The sequence below is a fragment of the Hydractinia symbiolongicarpus genome, chromosome 7 (assembly GCF_029227915.1).
Source record: "Hydractinia symbiolongicarpus strain clone_291-10 chromosome 7, HSymV2.1, whole genome shotgun sequence".
Classification (NCBI taxonomy): domain Eukaryota; kingdom Metazoa; phylum Cnidaria; class Hydrozoa; order Anthoathecata; family Hydractiniidae; genus Hydractinia; species Hydractinia symbiolongicarpus.
The window spans coordinates 17,569,726-17,594,042 of record NC_079881.1 but is presented as its reverse complement, the minus strand read 5'-3'; the positions used below and the strand labels follow the sequence as shown (position 1 = coordinate 17,594,042).

Genomic DNA, 24,317 nt, shown 5'->3' with positions numbered 1-24,317 from the left:
TAGGCCAGATTGATAATGTGTCTTATGGAGGCGTCAACCCTAGAAAAGCTATCACTTTAAACCGGGAAGTTTAAAGTGGGTTCGAATCCGAACTTGTCCGCAAATTTAGTTTATTTGAGAAGTACCACACATGTATAGCCAGCATAAATTCAACTCCGACCTTCACACCTTTATCAGCATAAAAGTAATTCAGATTCATGGAGTTGAAAGTCAAAACATTTTTAGGCTAAAGAGTCAAAGTAGAGATTTTAGAAGTATAAAAAGAAGAACCCACTCTCATTCACATTTCGTTTTCACTAAAAAAACTTTACAACTGCAGTAATAAAATAAAAATATATAACACAAGGTTATATGCTTTGTTTATCAAATTATATATGAAAAAAAATCATAAAAAGATGAAGCGATGAAGATAACAACATTAAAAATAACGTAAATAATTGAAAAGCTATTCCTAATTGTATTGCCGCTTGATCAAACCTTTTTGAGACTCCTATCAAATTTTTAACAAGCTGTTTATTATTTAGGATAGCGAAACACGTTTTTAGCATGTCTCAAAACAACGAAGACGACGAAATAATGGCGACAAGCGAGGAGAAGCCAGCCGGGTTCCACAGAAGGGGAGCAGTGAAGGAAAAACCAATCTTTAAAGTGAGGGAACACGAGTTTATACCGAAGTTTTTTAAAGAGCCCACATATTGCGCGCATTGTAAGAACTTTATTTGGTAAGTCACGTTTAAACATTTTATTTTTATCTTCTATTTTCACATATACTCCTTCTTTTCCCCCTCATTATATAAACACACACAGAATAGCTAATAGGGCAGGACGTTACAGGAACAAACGTACCGAAACGTGGTCACACGCCAAGCATTACATACAACTTTGGTTTTCCTAAGTGTAAGTGGGATTTGGGTGTGTCGCTATTGTGAATGTATTGTAGCTAGTTGCACTTTTTTATTAGTGAGATAGTTTATGCAGTTTCTCTATCGTGTTATTTTTGATATTATTGAAATTGTTACCCAGGATAGCATTGTTGATTCCTGTTGGTACTGCTATCAACGAAGGTCCTGCGAAGGTGGACCTAGTGCATTTTAAGCTTCCATTTAAGCTACGAAAGTCGTGCGAACATGCAATCGCTCAACTAGACAACAGCCTAAATTATCAACCCTATTCCCATGCTGAACGCTAAGCAGAAAAGATAGATTCACACCTTTGTAGTCTCTGACCTTATACACTTTGATCTGCGTTTTCTGGAAGGTATTAAAAACGGCCATGGTTAGAGAATTGATTCTTCTGACAGATTTTTCAAATAGATTCAAGCATGAAAAAGTGATATTATGACACACCAATAACAGCAAGATTTTAACTACTACTCAATGTTGTTATCAGTCCACTTGTCTGTAACGTCATCAGTATCTTCTGTTCTAAAAGTGCGTGCCTGCTTAAAATTTAAAGAACGCATTTAAAAAAAAGCACTTATAAGGTTTGTATAACTGAACGAGGCCGACGAAAAAGCTCGATATATCCAAATGAAAGTTCGAGACAAAGGTAAGTCGAGATTTTGAGCGTCGAAGGCGTTTTATTAAGTTCTAGATAGCGAAACACTAGTAGTTGCTTGCGAAAGTTTACGTTCTTGATTAGACATCTTTACTCGTCGACTTGGTCCGTATTCGTTTAAAGCATTGCATTTTTCAGCCAACGTTTTTATCACAAGCATTCGCTTGGTAGTCATTTTTGAGATGAGAAGGATTTCAAAAGACACAAATTGTAAACATTCGAAAGACTATTTTATGAATGAATTGAATATAAAATTAAAATTTTTATAAAATGTTTTTGTTCGAAAAATAAGGGATAAGTTCGGGATAACGTGATAAAATCAACTTAACGAACTGGAAAAATAGTTCGAAAAAGCGAAAGTTCGAAACAACAAAGTTCGAGATATAGAACGTAATTTGGCTTACAAGAACTTGCATTGACTGAATGGATCGGAAAAATATTTCGAGACGGCGAAAGGTCGAAATAACGGGTATTCGAGATATCGAGCGTCGACTGTACTCAAAAGAATTTTGTATTTAATTGAAAAAATTGCCCTAGGACTAGTTTGTCCCGTCCCGGCTAAGGCGAAATGTTTTTCTTCGTATAAACACACCGTCACAGGACAAACGAGGTAACTTCTACATATTTCTTTAAAAAAAGAAACAAACATCTCGTTAACCGTCTTCCATACAACGAGACACAATTCATTCCGGAAAATGTCACGTGCCGCCTCTCATGTAAACAGCCCTAATGCGAGAAGTCGTATTAGTGGTGAAAAGGTCTTATGCGTAAAAGTTATCACGTGGTAAAATTATCACGTGATAAAATTATCACGTGTTTAAGCTATCACGTGTTAAAGCTATTAGATGTTATAGAAATTGACCTTGTGAAATTCTAAACATAATCATAACGGAAGTTTTTTATAACGGATTAAAAAATACTTCAAAAGAATTAAAAGAGTAATGGCCCTCATATAAGGTTCTGGGGGCTGAGGTTTGGGAACTAAATATTATGATGTCAAATAGATAACAAAGAAGAGTCATGAAATACCACACCTATGCGATTTATGCAAAAGGAAAGTTGTTAAAAAAAATTGTAATATCGCTGTTTCACTTTCCACAACCATCGTCACAAATCTAAGGATGGACACAATTTCCGATGGGAATTGAAAGAAATAACACAAATGATGAAGATTAACCTCTCCAAACAATTTAACGTCACCAATCAACTTCAGTGTCAAATAAACAATGTCCCTGTTTTAAAAATGTAAACCTTTTCACTCCAATAACAAAAATGACAAAAAGTTCCCTTGAAACAACAAATCACATAACTGACATCTCGTCTCCAACTCCCCCACCTATCAAGTTTACTCTTTCCCTTTCTTTAACACTTAAAAACAAGACTACAACATTAGACTTCAATCTTGCTATGTCCATCACTGCACACCGCAGCGTTAAGTACTACCCATCCATTTTTTCTTAAATAGTTCGCTCGTTCTTCCAAGGCAACCAAACCCGCTTAAGGCACTTTGCGTTGGTAAATATGAAATCATAATGGCAACCATATTTTAAGAATATTTTCGCGGGTTTTCATATGCAGTATTACTAACACACGCGGAAGTTTCATATCTGTGTTTACACTCTCCACCACGATTATCAATAGACATTGTGTGGTTAATTTGATTAGATGTGATTCAATAACAATCTTTATAATTAGCCGAAATTGTCACGCATCGCGTAATGTTTTGTACATCAAGAAAATCATGGCAATGTCAGCAAAAACAGATAGTAGTGACGCGTCTAAGAAGGTTGAAAATAAACAGCCAGCTAAGTTTCGAATCTTCTTAGCATAAAAACTTGCTTACTAACTGAACTTGCTACTTTCGCGTTTGAAAAATATTGTTTGATCAGCTGGAGGGTGCTTACGTTTACTTAGCAATTCAATAGTATCGTAGTGAGAAGATGTTTGTTGTTTATGAAAATAATATAGTAATGTGTTCCGTTATAGCCAACTATCGTTTTCGGCGAGTTTTTTTTAGCTTAAGTTGCTAATATTGTTGGACATCCCTTTGTGGTTGCTGTTAGAATTATGTCGTTGCAAATCTTCTCATTGTCTGTTGTTTATTGCTGCTGTCGTTGTTATTGTTCTTTGTGTTGTGTTCTTCTCATTATCTCCTGTTTATTGTTATTGTTGTTGTTATTGTCGTTATTGCTAAATTTTTTATTGCTGTGTCAATTGTGTTTCGTTTTTGTTTTATTTTTCTCTCAGCATGTCAATGTCGTTGCGTTCCACTCTTATTGTTATTTTTTCTCGCAGTTACAACACGTTTTTCTTTATAAGAAACCATTTTATAAGAAACTGACTGGTCGCTGTTTGTTGTTGTTTTGTCGTTGTTTTGTCGTTATTTTTATTGCTATTGTCGTTAATTTTGTCCCATTTTACCGTCAAAGTTAAATTCTTTCCACTCGATCTCTTAAAATCTAAAATTAAGTATTAATGTCTGGATATGAAATGACATAGTTGTATTGTCTAAATTAATTCAAATCAAACTTTTCATCTGAATACAAGATTCTTAGCGAAACTTTAGTTACAGGTTGTATGTGTAAATGATGAAAGAAGAAATATGAAAGGTTGTGAATGCCCTATTAAAACATACCTATAAAATCATGCGAACTATTTCCCATGAGATCATGCGAAGCAATGTCAGCAACAAAAGATATCAATGAAAACATCGATCAAAGCTGTTGTGAAGATGCGAAAAAGAAGTTCTCCCGGAGGGGTGCTTTAAGAAAAAAGAAAATATTTCTTGTGAAGGAGCATAAATTTGTACCGTACTTTTTCAAACATCCCACATTTTGCTGCCATTGCAAAAATTTCATTTGGTGAGTTTGACATAGTATTTTTTTATAAAAATTAATTCCTACATTTTATACAACATCGTCCGCAAAGCTTGTTGACTGCGGACAAATATATAAACCTAACAAGCCCTCTTAGCGAAGTCGCATCCCATAATGGTTTCCGCATCTCAATTTTTAGGTAGATTGCTTTCACAATTCTTAGGTGCAATAATGACCGGTTTTTATAATTGTGTAGACTTGACCCTATCCGTACCAATTTTATTCGTTTAAGCATAAAAATCATCTATAATACAGTTCTTTGGCTTGCATTTTCTGTCTGAAAGGCTGTAGGTCTTTGCAATATAGAAATTAAACGCATTCTTGGTTCACAAATGTAATAATAGACGTGTAAGAAGTTTGTAACTCAATATGTCAAGTCCTAAAGAAGTGTAGATGATGGTTTCTCGTGGCACATTTGTGCATTGCCTCACGCAGTGTAATTCGTCTGCAGCTCACAGTTCTGAAGACTGTGGATCGAATCCCACTCACAGACAGGCATTATGTTATTGATGCACAAAAAAGTGTACTTGTATATGTCCTGCCAGTAAGTCAAACCTAAATGCAGGTATAGCATGTTATTATCAAGTTCGCTTTGTTGCATTGTTGCTACCTCCTGGCTACTAGTAATCGTGTGGGTTATTATTTCAAGCATTCCTAGTAAATACGTACAGTTATCAAATGCAAATGGTTGCGAAATGAATGCAGGTTGTCACTAAATGATTGTTGATACCAAAAATGAATGATGCTATCAAATGCGGGATGTTAATGCATGTTATTTGCCAATGTTGTTTGTAATCAAACGATTCCATGTTATAACCGAATGCATGTTGTTGTCAAGCGCTGGTATTGTTTAATAAATGCATTTTGTAACTAAATGCATGTTGTTGTCAAATTGATTTTGTAACCAAATGGATGCACGTTGCTGACAAATGCAGGCTGCTACCAAATGCATGTTTTTACCAACTGAATGCATTTTGTTACCAACTGAATACATTATGTTACTAACTGAATGCATTTTCTTACCAACTGAATGCATTTTGTTACCAACTGAATGCATTTTGTTACCAACTGAATGCATTTTGTTACCAACTGAATGCATTTTGTTACCAACTGAATGCATTTTGTTACCAAATAATACTATTAAACAAAAGGTACATTAGGTGCGTTTTGTTACTACATGCAAGGTGTTTTCATTGTCAATGTTAATCTTGTTATGTCACTAGTTCAATAATTGACACAATTTGGAGAGAGCTGATGTCAATGCTATGTTAAGTTTAGTAACATAACAGTATAAAAGAGCTACGTCATGGCTAACTCTTGGGTAAACGATGATAAAAAAACATCAGTCTCGATTCATTTTAAGTACAGCACTGGCGTTCGTAACACCGCAGTCTGCAAACTGTTCAATGTTAACCAGAACATTTCATTTGACAAGGATATTTGCAGAGCTGATCCATACTGCTAATATTTAAATTTCATTTCCAAAATAGGCCTGTTTATTAAGAGATAACGCTTGCCTTAGGCTGGCAAGCGTTGTTTATTTGTACGTAAAATGTCATTACTTCAAGTTATGGTTTCATGTTTCATGTTATGATTCATGTTGCGTAGGAAGTTAAACACGAGTTCACTTAGAACACGTGTTGCACATGGAAATTTTTTTTTTTTTAAAATGCATTTGGCAGTGGAAAAGGAATTGCAGCCGCAGCTGTTTTTATAAGATCTTCTAGTGAGAGGGACAGAATACTTTGCAAAAAAAATATCCCAGAAAACGGAAGACATTAAGCAAAATATGCTTGCCTTTTGTGCGAATTTTGCCTTAAAACTGAGACAATTTTAAATTATTTCATCTTGACTTCGTAAACGGTTTTTAAAACTTGTTTTTTGTAGGCTTCACATATTGAAGGCCCCACACATTGGAGGCTCAACACATTGCAGAAACCTTTTTCCCCAGCACTCATTTGCTAATTGAAGTTCCATTTTCTTGGACATTGTTTTTTTCTTTCTTTTATTCTTGTTTCATATTTTTTTAAAACCTTCTCTACGCATTCGCTGTAATTAGATCGAGTGTTTTGATTGGTTAAAAAGCAGTAAAAACCGAAGCATTTTCAACATTTTTTGCAAAAAACAACTAGTCGAAAACAAAATAAGGCATTTTAAATAATAAAAGAGGCCATTTGTAGAAGAAACATCTAATCAAAGTGCAACGACTCAATTATCGCCGGCTTTAGACAACAGAACTCCGATGTTCACACGGAGCACATTAAGTTTTTTGTAGTGGCAAACAAAATTATCCAATCAAGAAATTATTATTTTTGTAAATAAAGTTTATTGCAAAGAGCAGTAAATAAAATTGTTTTATATTTTGCACCTCAAAGTGACGGGGTTTGCAAAACAAAGACCAAATTGACAAGAAATCACTTCACACTAACTAGTTGTTTGCCGAAAAATCTTTTAATACCTGTTAGTTGTAGAAATGTACATTAGTGCATGTTATCTCTGACTTGACTCAGTAAGTTGGAAGTTCATGTTAATGTTATGGTGCGCTATTCTGTTAAATGCTTGTAAATCTCACTTTAATAGTTGTGGCGACATTATATTTTCCCCTTCATTGGTTTTTGTTATACATCCATGATGACAAAAACATAACACCACAAACCTTTTAATGGAATGACATGATGCATTTTCGTGTGGTTGACTTGAATTCCTTACTGAACACGTGTCAATTATATTAATTTTTAAAAAAGATAAATTATGGAGATCGAGATTGTTTTTGTGTTTGTGTTTTTATTCGTGTTCGGCGTTGGTGTAATATTATTAACTTATCACCCTCCCTCTTTCCTTCTTATTGGAATCGGTGTAAGCAGGTTTAAATAATTCTATTTGACTTCGTATTCGTCTCCTTATTAATCTTTCATGTCATTATGGTTCAATAGCCATTAAGGAGTTTTCGTCCCTCTCCCACGCTTATTTTTTTCTGTATTTTTATTCTAGTGTGCGTGTTGCCCTGCAAAAATTAGAGAAAGGCGCGGTGCAAAAATTGGAAACCAACCTCTGCGAAGGAGTTGTTTTTTAAAAAAAATTATTGTTTTTCCGCCAGTTTTTCGATACGCGTTTAAGACGCAGAAAGAACAAATCCCGCAACACAGCAATAACAATATTTGCTGGGGAGCTATCACCGGGTTTGTAGTGGGTTGATCGAGAAGCTAGGAAAAGCAGCAAACTTCAAGTTATTTCCCTTTAAAGTTTTAATTCTTGGACTTGGAAATGCTTGATATTATAAATCAAATGCACAAGTATTTCTAAAGAGCAGATCAAACTATTAGCTGAAAGATTAGCTAGCTGGCTGTATAGTTAACTAAAAAATCAGCAGAGCAGTTTCATTTTGTCTAACCCCTGCTTTAGGTTAAATTAGCTAGCTGCATGTTGGAGTACTTTATTTTATAAGAAGAACCTGCAAGATTTATTATGAGTTCTAAAAGAGAACAGGCAACAGTAAGGGGGTTCAATAGAAGAGGTGCAATTAGAGAGAAAAATGTATTTGAAGTCAAAGACCACAAATTTGTACCAAAGTTTTTCAAGCAGCCAACGTTTTGTGCACATTGTAAAGATTTTATATGGTAACACATTTATTATAAATCTACTTTATTATTGTTGAAGTGTGTGACTTATTCTAGATCACAAAATAACCACCATCATTAAAAAAACTTTAATATTTGCGTTCAAAAACCAGATTTTCCCTGGGATTTTTCTAGTCTGTAAAAGTTACGTAGTGCCACAATAATCCTCTTCAGGACATTTGTGTTGATATGTTGCATAGGTATAGATCTCCCTGTTGAAACGTTTTTGCACCAGTGAAAATTATTCTATTTGAAACAAAACAAAAAGAAGCAACCTGATCACTGTACTGTAATCGCACAGATATAACAAATATAACAATAGCATTTAATACAAAAAAAGAAAATTGATGCCAAATTTGTGTTTGGGAACTTTATATCAATGTATTAGATAAAGATTATTATTTTTCTGGATTTTCCAGGTTTTCAATTATGTATAAGCTGGTCGATCATAGGATGCGAACGAGATATTTTACATGCTTTGATTTTACCCTTGTGAATAATGTAGACATACAAAGAGGGGCAAGAAATATTAAGACGCGCTACTGCGAACAAAAATTTAAATAAATGGAAATAACAACAACGTGTAAAAATGTCTCAAACGAAGATGTATACCACATAATAGTCTAAAAGAAACGTCTATATTATGTCTTTTTTGTATTTTACTTTTTAACTATTATAAATTAAGCTAGTCTTTTTTATACTGTTCTTATTTGTGAGTATCAGAATATTGTGCACAATAGAATGTTGTCTACAACTACAATTTCAAAATTGTATACAATTCCAAACATAGGGCTAACGTATGTGCATGATTTGCATGTCCATTATGCAGGGTGTAAATTGTTTTATCATATATATACACATTTTGTGCTAATGCAATTTTTGATAATGAAATGTATATACATATGTTGGGATTTTAAGTTTTTGTACTTGTGGAAAAAAGGTAGCTAAATTTTTTCCAGTAAAAATAAAATTGTATGGGCTTTCTAATTCGAATGTAAAAAAATTAAATTCAACTTGATTCACAAAATTAATTTTGTTAAATCTGTAGACATTTTTGAATTTTTCTTTTGCAGTATGATTTGTTAATATGTATTTTAAGAACAACAGAATATTTATATCTTGACATTTTTGTCTTAAGTGTTCATGCTAAAATAGATTTACATCCGACATATTATTTTTTTTATTTTACAAACATATCAAAATTAATTAAAGATGTAAAATCCATATAATAGATTTATCAATGTATACTTTATTTTTCCGTTTCAACAAAATTGGCAGCTGGATATTTTTCTGTGTGGGTGAAAAATGAATTAAACAAAAGAATATACTACTGGTGGTTTTTGTTTTACGATATTTTTTTTAATCCTCTAAAATATTTTCATAATTTGCATTTAACAATTTCAGACACCTACATAATGCTCAATTATTCACACCCTTGCCTGCAAAGTTTTATTATAAGTGGCTCTTAAAATTGTGAAAGTATTTTACTAAAACAATAATGTTATGCTAATGCAAATCAGTTTTCTTTTACTTTACTCTGGTGTTTTTTTGTGTGAGGATAAATTTTTAGTCATAATTTAATTATTTATAACATTGTAACAGCTTTTCCAGCAAAAATCTAAGCAAGTGAATGATCTGTACTCTCGAAATCAATAATTATTTATGCATGAAATTTGTGGTTAATATTTCAATGCAAATAACTTTGTTGACAATTTGAAAATGGTTTAACCTTTTCTTTATCTTTGCAATGTTTACACTCATTGCTTGTGAAGTGTTTACATCTTACATTGTAAATCGATATTTGCAAATAGAATGTTTTGATGTTTATGTTTTTAAATTAGTTTGCCCATTGATGGAGGATTCTACCGCTTTGTTTCAACACAAAACTTTGAGAACACTTTTTTGTAACCATGCATACTGTACCGACACTTTTTCAGCTGTGTAATCTAGTTTAAGGCTTAAAATTTATTCATTGTCATTTTATTGCTCTAAACACAAATTGCATGCGTAGAAGGGGACATGTGGATGTCTTGAAAGTGTTGAAATAATTTTGCATTTGACTTGTGACTTGACAGCGTTCATAGCAGTTTTACTTGTTTGCAAACTCATTGACAAAATTTAGGCCTCCAGACTTCAGAAGGGAGATTTTATTGACAAAAGAGGATTTCATAATATTACTGCCTAAATCCTCTAAATGTCGTTTGACTATGAACGAACAAACTTTTTATAATAATTCTTGGCTCAAAAATTTTTTTAAAAAAATGATAACACTAGCCCATTTCCTGCTATTTAATTTTATGACATTTTGGTAATGACCATTCTTTCAAGAATGCTTTACAGATACTTTCTTTGAAAAAAAACAGCTAAATTTAGAAGTATTCTAAAGGTATTAAGGTAGCAGTAACCCTTTTTTAGCTGTCCAAATAGCTGAATTATTTACTCAGTGTTTTATTTATACCCTTTTTTTTTACTATTTCATAGAAATATAGGCCTTAATACATAATAAAATGATTTTAACTTAACGCTAAAATTGCTGAGTCAGCAGAAATTTCTTTTTAAAAATGTATCAAAAACAAGAAAAAAATCTGCTTCTACGAGCTCCAACTTCTTACAATCTCATTATTTTTCATCAGTTGCTGTTTTCAAATGAACCTTGGGTTAACCCTGTTAAAACGGTGCGCAGATTTTATTTGTTCATTCTTATTTTTTTAACAATAACCTTTTGTTTTTTCAAAAGATTCTTTGTTAGCATTCCCTGCTGCATCGAACGCTGTTAAAAAAAATATTCTGAATAAAAAGATTTCTGCATACCGTATCATGGCTGCATGATTCACCAAGCATGTCTGAAAGTTTTGAAGTAAAACGAAAATGCTATCGAAAGTTAAAGCTCGTGCAGTGTAGCATAATGAAGATTGTCTTAAATTTCTACACAATGCGCTATCTTTGTTGTTATTAAGGTTTCTGTTTAATAATTACGTCATTTCTTTCTGTACAATTTCGCAAGCACGTAGAATTGTTGAGACTGAATACTTTTGGTGAAAGATAATAGTATTTTAGCCATAAAATCGTGACAAATGTGTTATAACAGAAAAACTATAGATATATAGTCTGAAAATAACCTTTCGTAACTAATTATGTAAAAAAAAAATTCTGATTTTTAAAAGGGTTACTGCCACCTTAACTTAGCACAACCGAAGTTTGGTTGGTAAGAGCTACAAAAGGTAATAGAAAAATTTCTATGCAGCAAGAAATTTCACAATTGTAAAGCTATATCCTTATTAAATTAATCATATAAAATTTTCAAAATTCTTTAGTCACCCAGATTTAGTATTATAAACATTAAAAACTAAATTTTTTATTTTTGAGCACATTTAAAGATAAACTTCCGACAACCACATTATTAAATGTTTAATATTAAAATTATCGCCTCTAGTATCAAAGTATTTTTAAAAAAGGAAGTCAACATATTCACATTTTTGCTCAAAATAAAGTTTCTGTTTCGTTACGTCACATTGTAATAATAAAAGCAATTTAATCAGTCTCTTTGTTTTTAAGTTTTGACAGATATATATATATATATCTGTCAAAACTTTATTAAATTTGACATAGCAGTTTAAAAATGGTGAAAATTCTTAAGTTTGTAACAAAATTGGAAGAAATATCTTTTTTTTAGCTCAATGTTTATACTTTTCACAGCTTCCATACAAGTATGCTAATTGTGGTAGTTGAAAGTTAATTAGTAGTACAGAGTTCCATTGAATATTTTATGTTTGGATAGGTTTTGTTTTCTTGTTTACCTAACAGTATTAAGAAGTACTAATTGGTTATTAATGAATATTAAATTGTTAAATGCTTAATGTTTTCATTTAAAACAGTTACACATTTTTATAGAGAAGTGTAAAAACTTTGCAGCTTTCAATTTTGTTCGCCTGAATAAAGATTCATAAAATACTGAAAAATTTACAAGTTTATGCTGAGCAGATTTTTTATTTTGTTTTTTTCCAAGTAGTAGATTCAACAAATCCTGATAAACTAACATTCCCTTAAGTAGGTTGTACTATCGTTAAGCACATCTGGTTTGTAATGACGTGCAATCACATGCACTCACCTCCTTACATGCCCGGACTAACCTTGGTGTGCTATCTTTTGCATGTCCAGCTCTATCACAGCATGTTATAATAAGTTTAATTTTCGCATTATTGAACACTGCGGTAATTTTGATCGCATGTCAGAGAAACATTATTTGCTGAATCAAGTTGTTAGGTTATGATCATATCTTTATCATTAACAAACCTCTAGGAAAGTTTTTTTCAATAGGCTCTGTTATCCACTATTATAAGGACAGATGTAGGTGTGTATTATATGCAAGTGTATTATATATGTATTATATACAAGATAATTGTTGCACCCTGAGTATCAATATATAAATACTTTCACAATGTAAACAATAACACCATTGGAGATTTAGGTAGTAATTCACAATAACGGCCATCCAACAGTTACTGGCCATTGAAATTCGACAACCCACAGCATACAAAAGTAAACAGTCAAATTGACTGGCAACTAAATGAGTTTTATGAGCAAAAAAATAATCCGAAAATTAGGCAACTAAGAAACATCACCGTTGAGCGTTGCTACACAGCAGGAACTTTTAACTGACACATTTTTGCCTGTTTTTCTACACTCTCACTTTTATGATGTATTCATATATTATCTGTTTCAAACCAGGCCACTTATGACATTCATACAATAATTTTGATTTTTTTTTTAACCTCCAAAAAGATCGCTTAAGCATTCATTTGTATTAAAAAATGTTTATTTATTTTAAGCACTGGGTATTGATGTTTAATTAATGCTAGGCAACACAATTCCCAGAAATGATGGAATGTCATGCTTATTATATATAAATTTCTTTAGAATGTTTTTTTGTTAATAAGTTATTTATATCTTAAAAATGGTGCATTAAGGCCGACTTTGGCTGACTGCAAATAAATTTTGCAGTTTCTTCCTGCCTGTTGGCACATCTGTAACATTTCTTAGTAGTAGGACTAGACTTTATGGATTTCGTGATCCCATTTCTTGTTTATAGCCCAGGGTGAATATTTTTAAGTGGGAATCATCTGCACACTATGTATAATATATCCTCTTTATAAAACTTTATAAAACCATAAAACTGTTTTTTTGATGTTTTCAACAAGTCTGTAAATTTTTTTCATGAGCATACTGCAAAGATGTTATACAAAAGTACTTTATTTTAATACTCATGCTTTAAAGCAATGTTTTACTTTTAAATTTAAAATCCAATGGATTTCTCTATAGTTTCATTGTATTTCATTTTTTTTTAAATTTAGGGGCGTAGTTGGAAACAATGGATTTCAGTGTAAAGGTAATATTACTATATTTTCCTCTCACTAAGGGATTAACAACAAATACTTTTATTTGCAGTGAAGGTCTGACTTCCCACCTTTCCTATTCTTGGAAAATTGTGATGAAAGTTATTTGTAAAAAAAATAAAAATTAAAAAAAAATTATTTGGGGGCAAAAACATAGTGTACTAAATTTTGTAGAAATAACTTTTTGTTTACGTTGCTTTGCAACATAAAAAGGTTTTTCGAAACTAAAAAATACTTTTTAAAAAACTGTGTAGACCCAACCCTCTTTGTATATATAGAATCCATGACATAATTTTGAGCATGCTTTAGTTTGTTTATTGGTTGTCGTGTTACTGTTTAACAGCAGTCACTAATTATAAAAAAGCGCATGACAGTCATGAGTCGCATAGAAGAATATTTACTGTTAGTGTTATTTAGATTCATTTATGTTCTACTTTAGTGTGCAGTTTTGGTGTGCATAAGAGATGTCATGAATATGTTTCCTTTAAATGTCCAGGAGCAAGCACTGGCCCAGACACCGACGTATGTTTTAATTATTTTTTTATTATTTAAATTCAGTATAATGTAACGCTTTACAAATTGTTTGTATTCACACTATTCACACATGGAACTTTGAGAAACTTTGTTTTTCTTTCTTCAAAACCTAGAAAGAAAAAAATATTTTTAAGTTCATAATGTGAGTATTATTTTCGTTGCTAGGATTTTCATTATTTGTGTATATCAGAAGGGTTCAAACAAATGTGAAAGTTACTTATAACCTTTGCAAAATAAAATATAATATAAAGCAAAGTTGTGTGTAAAAACAACTGAAAAAGTACTATTTTTCATTATAACCCGCTATCGCAACACCCAAAGACAGATTTTGTCAAGATCATAGAATTAAATATGTACCTGAAAGTTACTTTCACTGTATAACATTTTCAAAATAAAATATAATATAAAACAGATTTGTGATACATGACATATCGTGGCGTTTTGCTCTTTTGACACGCTCCATATGTTATATACAACCTTTTTTTGTGCACTGTCTTCCTTTTCTGTTCGTTGTGATGAAAGAATCCTTACATGGTCTACATGAAATATTCTTGTTTATGTGTATGCTGTCTGAAAATAAACTCTATACTGTTAAAACATTAAAAATACAGAGTAACTGCGTCCATTTCTAAAGAAATTGCATTAAAAATATAAAAAGAAATAATCCACAAAATAATTTTTAAAATCTTAAGAGTCCCTCTTATATTTAAGCTATGTGAAACAACTTAGATTTTAAAAACCAATTAATTTTTCCCAAGTACTAATTCTAATTTAATATATTTTTAATTTCATTCAATCTTTTGTTTACAATTTTTACTGTCTGTATTCTTTTTTTCATATTTCTCATTTCTATTGACTTCAGAGTTTAAATTCATACAGCCAATCTAAGGTTTTAAAAGAGAATTTGCACTAATCTTAGGGTGTCTGTCATACCTTAAAACATTGCATATCTATCAGTCTATAGACAAAAGAATTTGAAAAAGTTAAAGTATATTTTCTAAAGGCGTTTCTGTTAAGTATATATTATCTCCTCCTTGATTTTGGGAATTGTAAATGTTTGGCCTTTTCATTCATTCCTATTGGTGGAATCTAAGGTATTTTCACATCCAAAATGAAACCACATTGGATGGAATATTGGATTAGTTTTCTAAATCTTTTTCTTTATTGTTACAATTTTTTTCTTTTATTGTAGGCTCCACAGTCACCTCACAAGTTTAAAATTCATACATACTCTAGTCCAACATTCTGTGATCATTGTGGTACATTATTGTATGGTTTGTTTCATCAAGGATTGAAATGTTCAGGTGGGTGCTGTGTTGTGATCACTCACTGTTCAAAACAATACAAATTTTTTTCCATTGGACATTTTTTACAATACACTTCGTATCCAATCATGGAAAAGGAATCACTGTTTGCTATTTTGTTCATAAGCTTTTATGTTATATTATAAAAAATCTCTTATTTCTTCAAGTCATCCCTCTTACGTTATTTTAAATATGACAATCTTGTAAAATTGCACAAAAACTTTTGTTCTTTAAATAGTTTTTACTTGCTTTTAATTTTTTTCCAAACTATATGCTGAAAATTATGAGAAAAAAGGATACTGAAATGGTGGATGTTGTTTGTAGAGACGGAAAAAAGAACCTCGATGGATTTGTTGCCCTTGTTTCTTTTTTTATCAACATTTTAAAATGGAAACCGTGCCCATGATGTTACCAATTAGAAACAGTTTTAAATACCAGAAAATCGTGATATAATAATATTTCTCAATGGTTTCCAAAAAATATTATTTAATAGGATGTTCTGCTATTCATCACTGAAGCTTTTTTTCTTCTTCTTTACAGCATGTGATATGAATGTTCATAAACGATGTGAGAAATCGGGTTGTATTCCAAAGTTGTGTGGAGCTGACCACACAGAAAAGAGGGGTCGTATTCACATGAAAATTAAATATTTAGCAAAGGGAAATGATTCTGGTGAACTTCAGGTAGAAAGTAAGTGATTGTGTTGTCTCATGTATTATGATTTTGTGGTTTATATATATGTAAGTTTATTATGCATGTTTGTGTAGATTTTGTGATAGTAAAATTTTGTTTTTTTGTTTTTCTTTTTACTTGCTTTTGTTGTACACATTGTTAGATAAATAAACTTTCTTCGCTCATCTCTTCTGGATATTATGGACAGAACTTCTTTATGCCTTTCTAAAGCAAGTTTGAAGTAAGCATGACTGCTCTAAAGAAATAACTAATTTTTTACTTAATTATTCCTTTATGATAAAGGGAAATATAAAATGTTACTTTAACTTAGACTTCAGCTATGGGCAAAAAATTCTACACTAGTCATCATTATGTCAGAAAGAATTTTGGAGATTTGAAGTTAAAAGTTATTGTCCTTAATTTGTAAAATCTAAAGAGATTTATCGAAGTTTATCAATGTTGTAGATAATAAATTATTAAGTATGATCTGTAGATAGCTCCAAAGACACGACACTGTATATATTTTCTATTTGTCAAATCTTCTTTTTAGTTAGAGAAGCGAAAAACCTGATCCCGATGGACCCAACTGGTCAATCAGATCCATATGTTAAAATCAAATTACACCCCAAAAAAGAAAAGACCAAAGTGATGAAGAAAAATTTAAATCCAGTTTGGAATAACAGCTTCAGTTTGTATGTTGTGTTCTATTGGTTTTACAAGTAAAATTTGTAGCGATTGATCTCCTGAGATAACTAAATAGGAATTGCCTATGTCCCATGTGCAATCTGTTTAAATTTGTTACTTAAGTTTATCATAAGAGTTTGTCTCGTTATTGTATGACGTCTTAATAGAATGTTACAAGCTTTAAGTGAAGTTAGTTTTTTAAATTCAGCGATTTCTCTCTTTCTGTAAAATATTTTATTTTTTCAACACTGTATCAAATATAAAGTGTGCAGAAATAGAGCCGTCTTTTCTTTCTCTGGATGATTAAACGTGAGTGCACCTTTCACACAAATATTTATGTTTTTAGCCGTATCAACAAACAAGATTTTGATAAGCGACTGCGTGTACAGGTATGGGACTGGGACATGGCAACTAAAAACGATTTCATGGGATCCATGTCATTCGGTGTTTCAGAGTTAGTCAAAGATCAGATTGAGGGTTGGTTTAAGTTACTAAACAAAGAGGAGGGAGAGTTCTACAATGTTCCAATTCAAGATGATGCAGCAGTTGCAGCACTAGCCAAGAAGTTTCAGGTAAGAAGAACGTATGGACCACTCACCATTCAGTTGTCATAACTCAGTTTGTTAAAATAATTTGGGAATGTTTTTACTAAATTAGATTTTTTAACACATTTTTGACACACGGCAGCTCTTTCTAGTAAAGGCTTTCTTACCTGGAGATTTCATTAAAATTTTCAATTGTGTGCAAACAGACAATTTTTTTAACAACCACTGAAAATGCAGAAAACGCTACCATTTTAAATGTATTGAAAATTAATCACATTGAGTGCTGATGTTTAAACGGCGAGAGCTGCAGCCTTTAACGCTTTAACGCAAAGCGGCTTTTTATCCAGGATATTATTTTCTTCCCATAATTTCATGCTGACACAAACACTTGTGTTGGTTTAATTTCATAGTCTATAATGTTTTTTTTATAAAGTTTATGAGTCCAAATGAGATTGAGCATCTACATCAGCCTGTACAGCCGCAAAAAGATATAATATCGCCAGAAGTTATGGATATGTTACCAGAGAGGTTGAAGTTGGAGGACTTCACTTTTTTGAAGGTGATTGGGAAAGGAAGTTTTGGCAAAGTAAGAATGCTGTTCTTTTGTTTATTTGTAACCCTGTAAAATAGCGGTTTGTATTTCCCAGTCTGTTTTTATGTGACTGCATGTGACATTTTTGCTTGTGTTTAGGTGATGTTGGCTGAAAAGAAAGGTTCTGAGAAAGTATACGCAATTAAAATCTTGAAGAAAGATGTTGTGCTACAGAATGATGATTTGGACTGCGTGTTGACAGAAAAACGCGTTTTAGCTTTGCAAGGAAAACCACCATTTTTAACGGCGCTACATTCATGTTTCACAACACAGGTTTGCAGATTGACTTTGTGTCAGGATTAGCTCTCATTTTTTATTATTTTGATAGGTCATTGGTTAGAGAGTTAGCTGTGGACACAAATGGTCGCTTGTTTGGTCCCCACTATTGACTAGTTTGGCCCGAATTTTAGATTTTAACAACGCCAACAATGGCTTTCGTTCTATCTTAGTTACGCTAATTTTCGCGGATTTTTTCGGTTTTTACAATTTTGCGTAAAATTTAAATGCCGACCAAATCTTTCTAAGCAATTTTTTTTGATAAACTCAATTCGCGAAAATTTATTATTTCTAATGGTATGTCTTAAATATTACAATCATTTATACTCAAAAACATGTATCTTTTGTTAGGAATATATGTCATAAAAACCCACAAATGTCCCGCTTTGCAATAAAAGCAACCCCAAAAAGAAATTCCTGCGAAAAATCAAAATCTGTACAATTGCCGAAAATTATTTCCTGGGAACAAAAATTTTCGTGAGCCGCAAATATTTCGTAAATTTCCTTTTTTTATTTAGGATCGGTTATATTTTGTGATGGAGTTTGTGAATGGTGGAGATCTTATGTTTCATATCCAACAAGCTGGAAAATTTAAAGAGCCTCAAGCTGTGTAAGTTTACGTTCGTGTGCTAAATATCAATTACACATGGCTTAATCGTAAAGCTTTATTGTCTATTTTTGCCATGTCTCAGATCATCTTTTCAGAATAAGCCTCACTAGAAATTTTCGCTTGCGAACCTAGGGGAACTGCTCTGCATCCCTTTTTTGTAAAATTTATTACTCTCAAACTTTTTTCAGTTTTTATGCTGCAGAAATCGTAGAAGGATTGTTCTTCTTACACAAAAGAGGAATCATTTACAGGTTTGTGGTAGCATGTACTTAATTATCTGTTGGAGTGTCAATGCATTCTTTTTGTTCAAAATGGTTGCACACAGCTTTATTTTGGACTTTACGCAAAATATAAACCACTACTTTGTCTAAAGAAAGCACGGACCAACAAACTTTTTGAAAGTTATACTGTAACTGCAAAATATAAATTTAAAGCCTGTGTTAAATAAATGCCCCCTGAAAAAATTAAACACTTCTCCCCAATAAACGCCGCCTTCCAAAAAACGCCCCCTACAATATTGAAAAAATTTAAAAAGACCAGGTCTCTATTAAACACCTAATAAACGTCCCTATCTTCAGGAGTTCTTATCAAGCAGCGTTAGGGAAAATAAAGAAAATGACTGATTTTTAAGGCTTTCTGGTACATTTCATATTAGTAAAATTATAAAAAAGCAAGTTAGTAGCCTGTCCTTAATTTTAGGTGTGTCCGTTGCACGGGCTATAAAATTGCGCAGAGACTAAGTATGGCTAATGATTTAGATCAGGGAAACATCCTAATATCAGGGAAACATCCTAATATCAGGGAAACATCCTAAGATCAGGGAAACATCCTAAGATCAGGGAAACATCCTAAGATCAGGGAAACATCCTAAGATCAGGGAAACATTCTAAGAGCAAGGGGAATAACCTAAATTACTTCTAATTGACTATTTCTAAAGCATTAAAACTCAAAAACTTGTTTTTTCTCTTTGCTATTTCATTGTCTATGTATTTGTAATGACTTTTGATGAAAACTTGTATGTCGATAAAAAATAAATTACTAGTTTTCTTAATAAACACCCAGTCTCTATTTGACGCCCTGTCCGTCTGCAATGAAATATCACGCAAAATCTCGAAACTAATATAACGCCCGGGGAGGTTTTAGAGTATTAACGGCACACAAGTTATTTTTTAACGTTTTATAAATGATGTTAGTATCGTAAATCAGCCTGCCGGAAATACTTCGTCATACAAAAATAAATAGCCTCATTTTGAGAAGTAATAACCTCTTCTACTCTTTCATGATATCTAGAGATTTGAAACTGGATAATGTCATGCTGGATCAAAACGGGCATATCAAGATTGCAGATTTTGGTATGTGCAAGGAAAATATTTTCCCGCCCAAAACAACTAGAACATTCTGTGGCACACCAGATTACATTGCGCCAGAGGTAAGTTGCAACTGAGATTGGATTTCGCTCCTTACATGAGCCATGTCATGTTCTAACTAAGGTTTCTTTGGGTTAATACACGCCTGTTGATATTATTGACATTTGCCGTACATATAACAACAGTGTCTGCGAAAGATGGAATTTCTAGAAATCATTTCAAATCCAGGGAATTTACTTAGGTCTGGACAAAGCCATTGAATAACCTACTTTGAAAAAACGTCATTGGATGGTCCTTTACAAGCTGGTTTTATTTCATTAATGACTGCGTATTTAGATTATGTTAAGAAGGCCACCAGGGACTAAAATAGGACTAATTTCCTAAAGCTACTTCTTTTAACTACTTTGGAGAATTCGTTCTAATAATCATGCAGAAGTCGTAAGATTTATTTTTTTTAAAAAGTCACTGTCAACCTCACTATGCCAACCGTTATTTAGATAATCGCTTACCAGCCGTATGGTTCGTCAGTTGATTGGTGGGCCCTGGGTGTGCTTATTTATGAAATGTTAGCTGGTCAGGTAAAGATTTATAAAGCAATATTTTTGAACATTCTCAATAATTGTGTATGATTTTTTTCACCAATAATAGTCATTAAAAGTACCAAAGTCGTGGCAGCAAATTGTTTAGAACGTGGTATTTTTTTGAGTCAGAGTTTTCATTTTTAGTTTAAAGGACGTGGACAGAAAGTCTAACAACTATCCTTTATCAGGGCAATCCGGATTTAAGATTGTTAATATGACATTGCTTTTTTAGCCTCCATTTGATGGCGAGGATGAAGACGAACTTTTTAATTCAGTTTTGGAACAAACGGTCTCGTTCCCAAGGTCCCTATCTAAAGAAGCGATTTCTATTATTAAAGGGGTAAGTGAACGAAGTTGCGAAGTTGTTGTACTCACTTGTCGTCCAAAGACAAGTAATCATTTGGTTGTGTTCTATTTAAACTTTTGAAGGCGCGTATACATGTGATGTGATAACTTTTCTTGCATTTCTAGTTTTTAACGAAGAATCCGAGTCGTCGATTAGGCTCTGGTGAAACTGGAGAACAAGATATCCGCGATCATGTATTTTTCAAATACATTGACTGGATCAAGTTATTCCGAATGGAAATTCAACCACCATTTAAACCTAAAGTTGTAAGAATCATCCTAATTATTTGAATCATACAGACAGTGAGATTTCATTAAGCAAGTCAGTTCAGTCATTGACAACCTTATTAAAATCGAATTATACGATTTTAAAAACATTTCATTTTAAATATTTCCAAAAACATATCTGTTTAGCTGTGATGCAATATCTCGTAACAACTCATTGTTTTTTCCTATTATTCAAGTTTCAATGTTAGAAAATTTTCCATTCAACTTATAAATTTACAAAAACTTGAACAAAACAACCAACAAAATGGAAGAAAAGTAAGCAAGTAACCTTCATTTATTATTCCCAGCACTTTTTATTCACTCATTTGTTATCTAGAAATCCAAAAGGTCACACGACAATTTCGATCCAGAGTTTACAGAAGAAGCTACGCGACTAACTCCAATTGATCGTAACTTCATCCAGCACATTGATCAAAGAGTGTTTGAAGGATTTTCTTATGTCAACGCAGTATTTTCCTGTTAAATTCTCATTAGAACGATTTTTCTTGTACGTCACAGACTAGCAACTAACGATATTCATGTTGTCCAATGTCGGTGTATTAAACGCACCGTCGGATAATATTCCATTTACATTCAATGTATATTCAGATGCAGGTATAAACGATGGACACAAGATGCTGTGTAAATCGTGTGGGCCATTTATGGATGGAAAAGCCATGTCATTTAGTACGTTTTACAAAAGCATCCAAATAAACTTTGCGTAAAAGGTGGTTTTTTGAATTTTTTTAAATAGATAGTTGTGAAAATTAAGTAGTTATGTATTTAGCAGACAAAATCAACACCCGATATTTCGGCTGCCGTTCATCTAGAATATTCTATCTCTCTGCGAAATATCTGGTGTTGAAGATGTTATTGTGTTTGGTGTATTTTTTGTGGGATACGATGACTTTTATTTTATAATTTATTTCAACCACTGCACATTTTTTTATTCTAAAGACAACCATTCTCCGTTGTACTATATTTCATATTTCTCTTCTCCGCCGTGCTTCCTTTTTGACAGCCCGTAATGAACAGTGGATCTCTAAAAACTAACATATTCATTTCTTCCTCAAACCTCAAAAGGAAACGAAGGAGAACAGCAGATTACTACTAATTAAGGGTTAACAATTTTGTTATTTTTATAGTCTTATTTTATATTTCATTTATTTATTCTTTCGTATTTACTCTCCGTAATACATACTTTATGATTTATACGCAATAACCTGCTGCGTATCAGTGTTCATCTTACAGCTATATAGTCTACAGTCTGATGAGTGTTAGTACAAAAGCTAACCTAGTGCACATGTTGCAATGCATGACGTGACAAAAGTTTTTATTTTGACGGAATACAAGGGGGTAAAAGCCTTCAACGTAGCAATGTTTGTTCAGATTGAAAATAAGGTGTAACTTTAATTTGCTAATATTAAATTGTAAATGAACATATAATAATTTTCAAAAGATATCCTCACATCATATATTGTATCTTATCTGATATCTCCGCCAAGCTTCCGTCAAGATCCCAACATCATATTGTATCTTACCTGGTGTTTTTGCCAAGCTCCCGACATGGTTCCCCTGCATTATATTATATCTTACCTGGTGTCTCCGCCAAGCTCACGTCATGGTCCCCTGTCTCTATGTGTTGTACGAAAATTCTACACAATGCCCAGCATAAAAGTGCATAAATTCCAACAATACATTAAACAATGTGTGAAACTTATGAGGCCAAAAATTGTTCAGTAAAAACACTTTTAGGTCCTTTTAGGGAGATTATTAGAAGAACTCTGAACCATGAATTTTTAATATGACATGTTTTACATAGCTTATTAACTTTTTGCATACAAATAAAAATAAAAATTTTTCAACCTGTCTCGTTTGCAAGGATGCTAAAACGAGTTCTAAAAAAAAATTCCCAAGAGATAATCATAGATTGTATATTTTGGGCAGTAAACTGGGTCGTTATATCATGACAAAATTCTTTTTGTCGTGAAAAAAAAAATTCCGTGCAAGTTTTCATTAATCGCTGTGACAAATTAAAAGGGAGAAAATTCTTTAAATTTTACATTGTTTTAGGAGGCCCAGGGCTAGATTTTAAGATAAGGCGCTCCATATGCATAAAATTTTGTACGAAACTTCGATAAAGGGTACTAATCAAACCATTTCTTAGGTTTCTTACCATTCTCGTCCCCAGGTCTCTTTATATGTGGATTTATCTCAAAGAGCTCTGAGGATGAGAATGGTTTTTTACATCTAGTCCGTCCCAAAAAAAAAGCCTAACAAGGCCTGGAGATTAGGTTGCTAACACGGTTGTTTGTTTTTTGCAAAACAAAAAATGCATACTTTAAAATACACTTTCAAAATTATTTAAAATTAATAAAAGGAATCGATAACTTCGATTCACAATCATTATGGACAATATAATGAAATAGGACGGCTGATTCCGCCACCATAAGTGTATTTTAAAACTTGACAATGTTTTTGAGATCTTAGGTCATTTTGTTAAATTCATAGTCTTGAAACATGCTAATTGTTGCTGACGTCAGCGCAACCATTTCTCACCTTCGTGAGCACGACGTAGATTAACTTCGTACCATAGACTGCGAGTCACTAAAAACATTTGAACGCTCTTTGCGCAAAAAGTAGCGACTTTGCACTGAGCATATATATAAATTATGCACTAGGTATATATAAATTATGCAATGCACTGGGTATATATAAAATATGCAATGCACTGGGTATGTATAATATCCTTCGATTCCATGAAAATGTACGAGCATTTCTGATTTTTATTTATTTTCTATAAAGACTTATTACTTAGTGATTTTAAGTTGAATTATTTCTAAAAATAATATTTTGCACTCCGGAAATCCCTTCATTACCTATAAACAACAAAAAAGAATTTTTCATTTTACGTGAAAAGTTTGATCAGCGAAAAATAAGGCAGAAAAGCAACTTCGGTCCCATTGCATTTTGCCTTGTTGATCAAGTTGAGGGCCAAAAGACCCTGGGGACGTGGTTGATAGAGAGGAGTATACAGTGAATCATCCGTATTATGAACCCCTAATATAAAAAGCATCTGGATTTAACGAACTGAATT

General features: G+C 32.4%; 1 protein-coding gene across 3 annotated transcripts; it reads left to right on the top strand.

The window, feature by feature from the left end:
- The first annotated feature begins 531 nt into the window (after nt 1–531).
- Nucleotides 532–22,693, top strand: LOC130648388 (protein kinase C alpha type-like). Of its 3 annotated transcripts, none has more exons than XM_057454433.1 (16): nt 532–722; nt 13,402–13,436; nt 13,883–13,965; nt 15,170–15,281; nt 15,822–15,971; nt 16,504–16,645; nt 16,984–17,209; nt 17,616–17,768; nt 17,874–18,047; nt 18,569–18,660; nt 18,849–18,911; nt 19,951–20,089; nt 20,525–20,605; nt 20,841–20,948; nt 21,080–21,220; nt 21,558–22,693. In XM_057454433.1, the coding sequence occupies exons 1-16, from the start codon at nt 547–549 to the stop codon at nt 21,702–21,704; spliced, it is 2,022 nt and encodes a 673-aa protein (XP_057310416.1). In that variant the 5' UTR covers nt 532–546; the 3' UTR covers nt 21,705–22,693. The 3 variants fall into 3 exon arrangements, with proteins under 3 accessions (XP_057310416.1, XP_057310415.1, XP_057310417.1); XM_057454432.1 differs by lacking the exon at nt 532–722 and adding an exon at nt 3,555–4,418; XM_057454434.1 differs by lacking the exon at nt 532–722 and adding an exon at nt 7,156–8,050.
- Nucleotides 22,694–24,317: the final 1,624 nt, after the last annotated feature.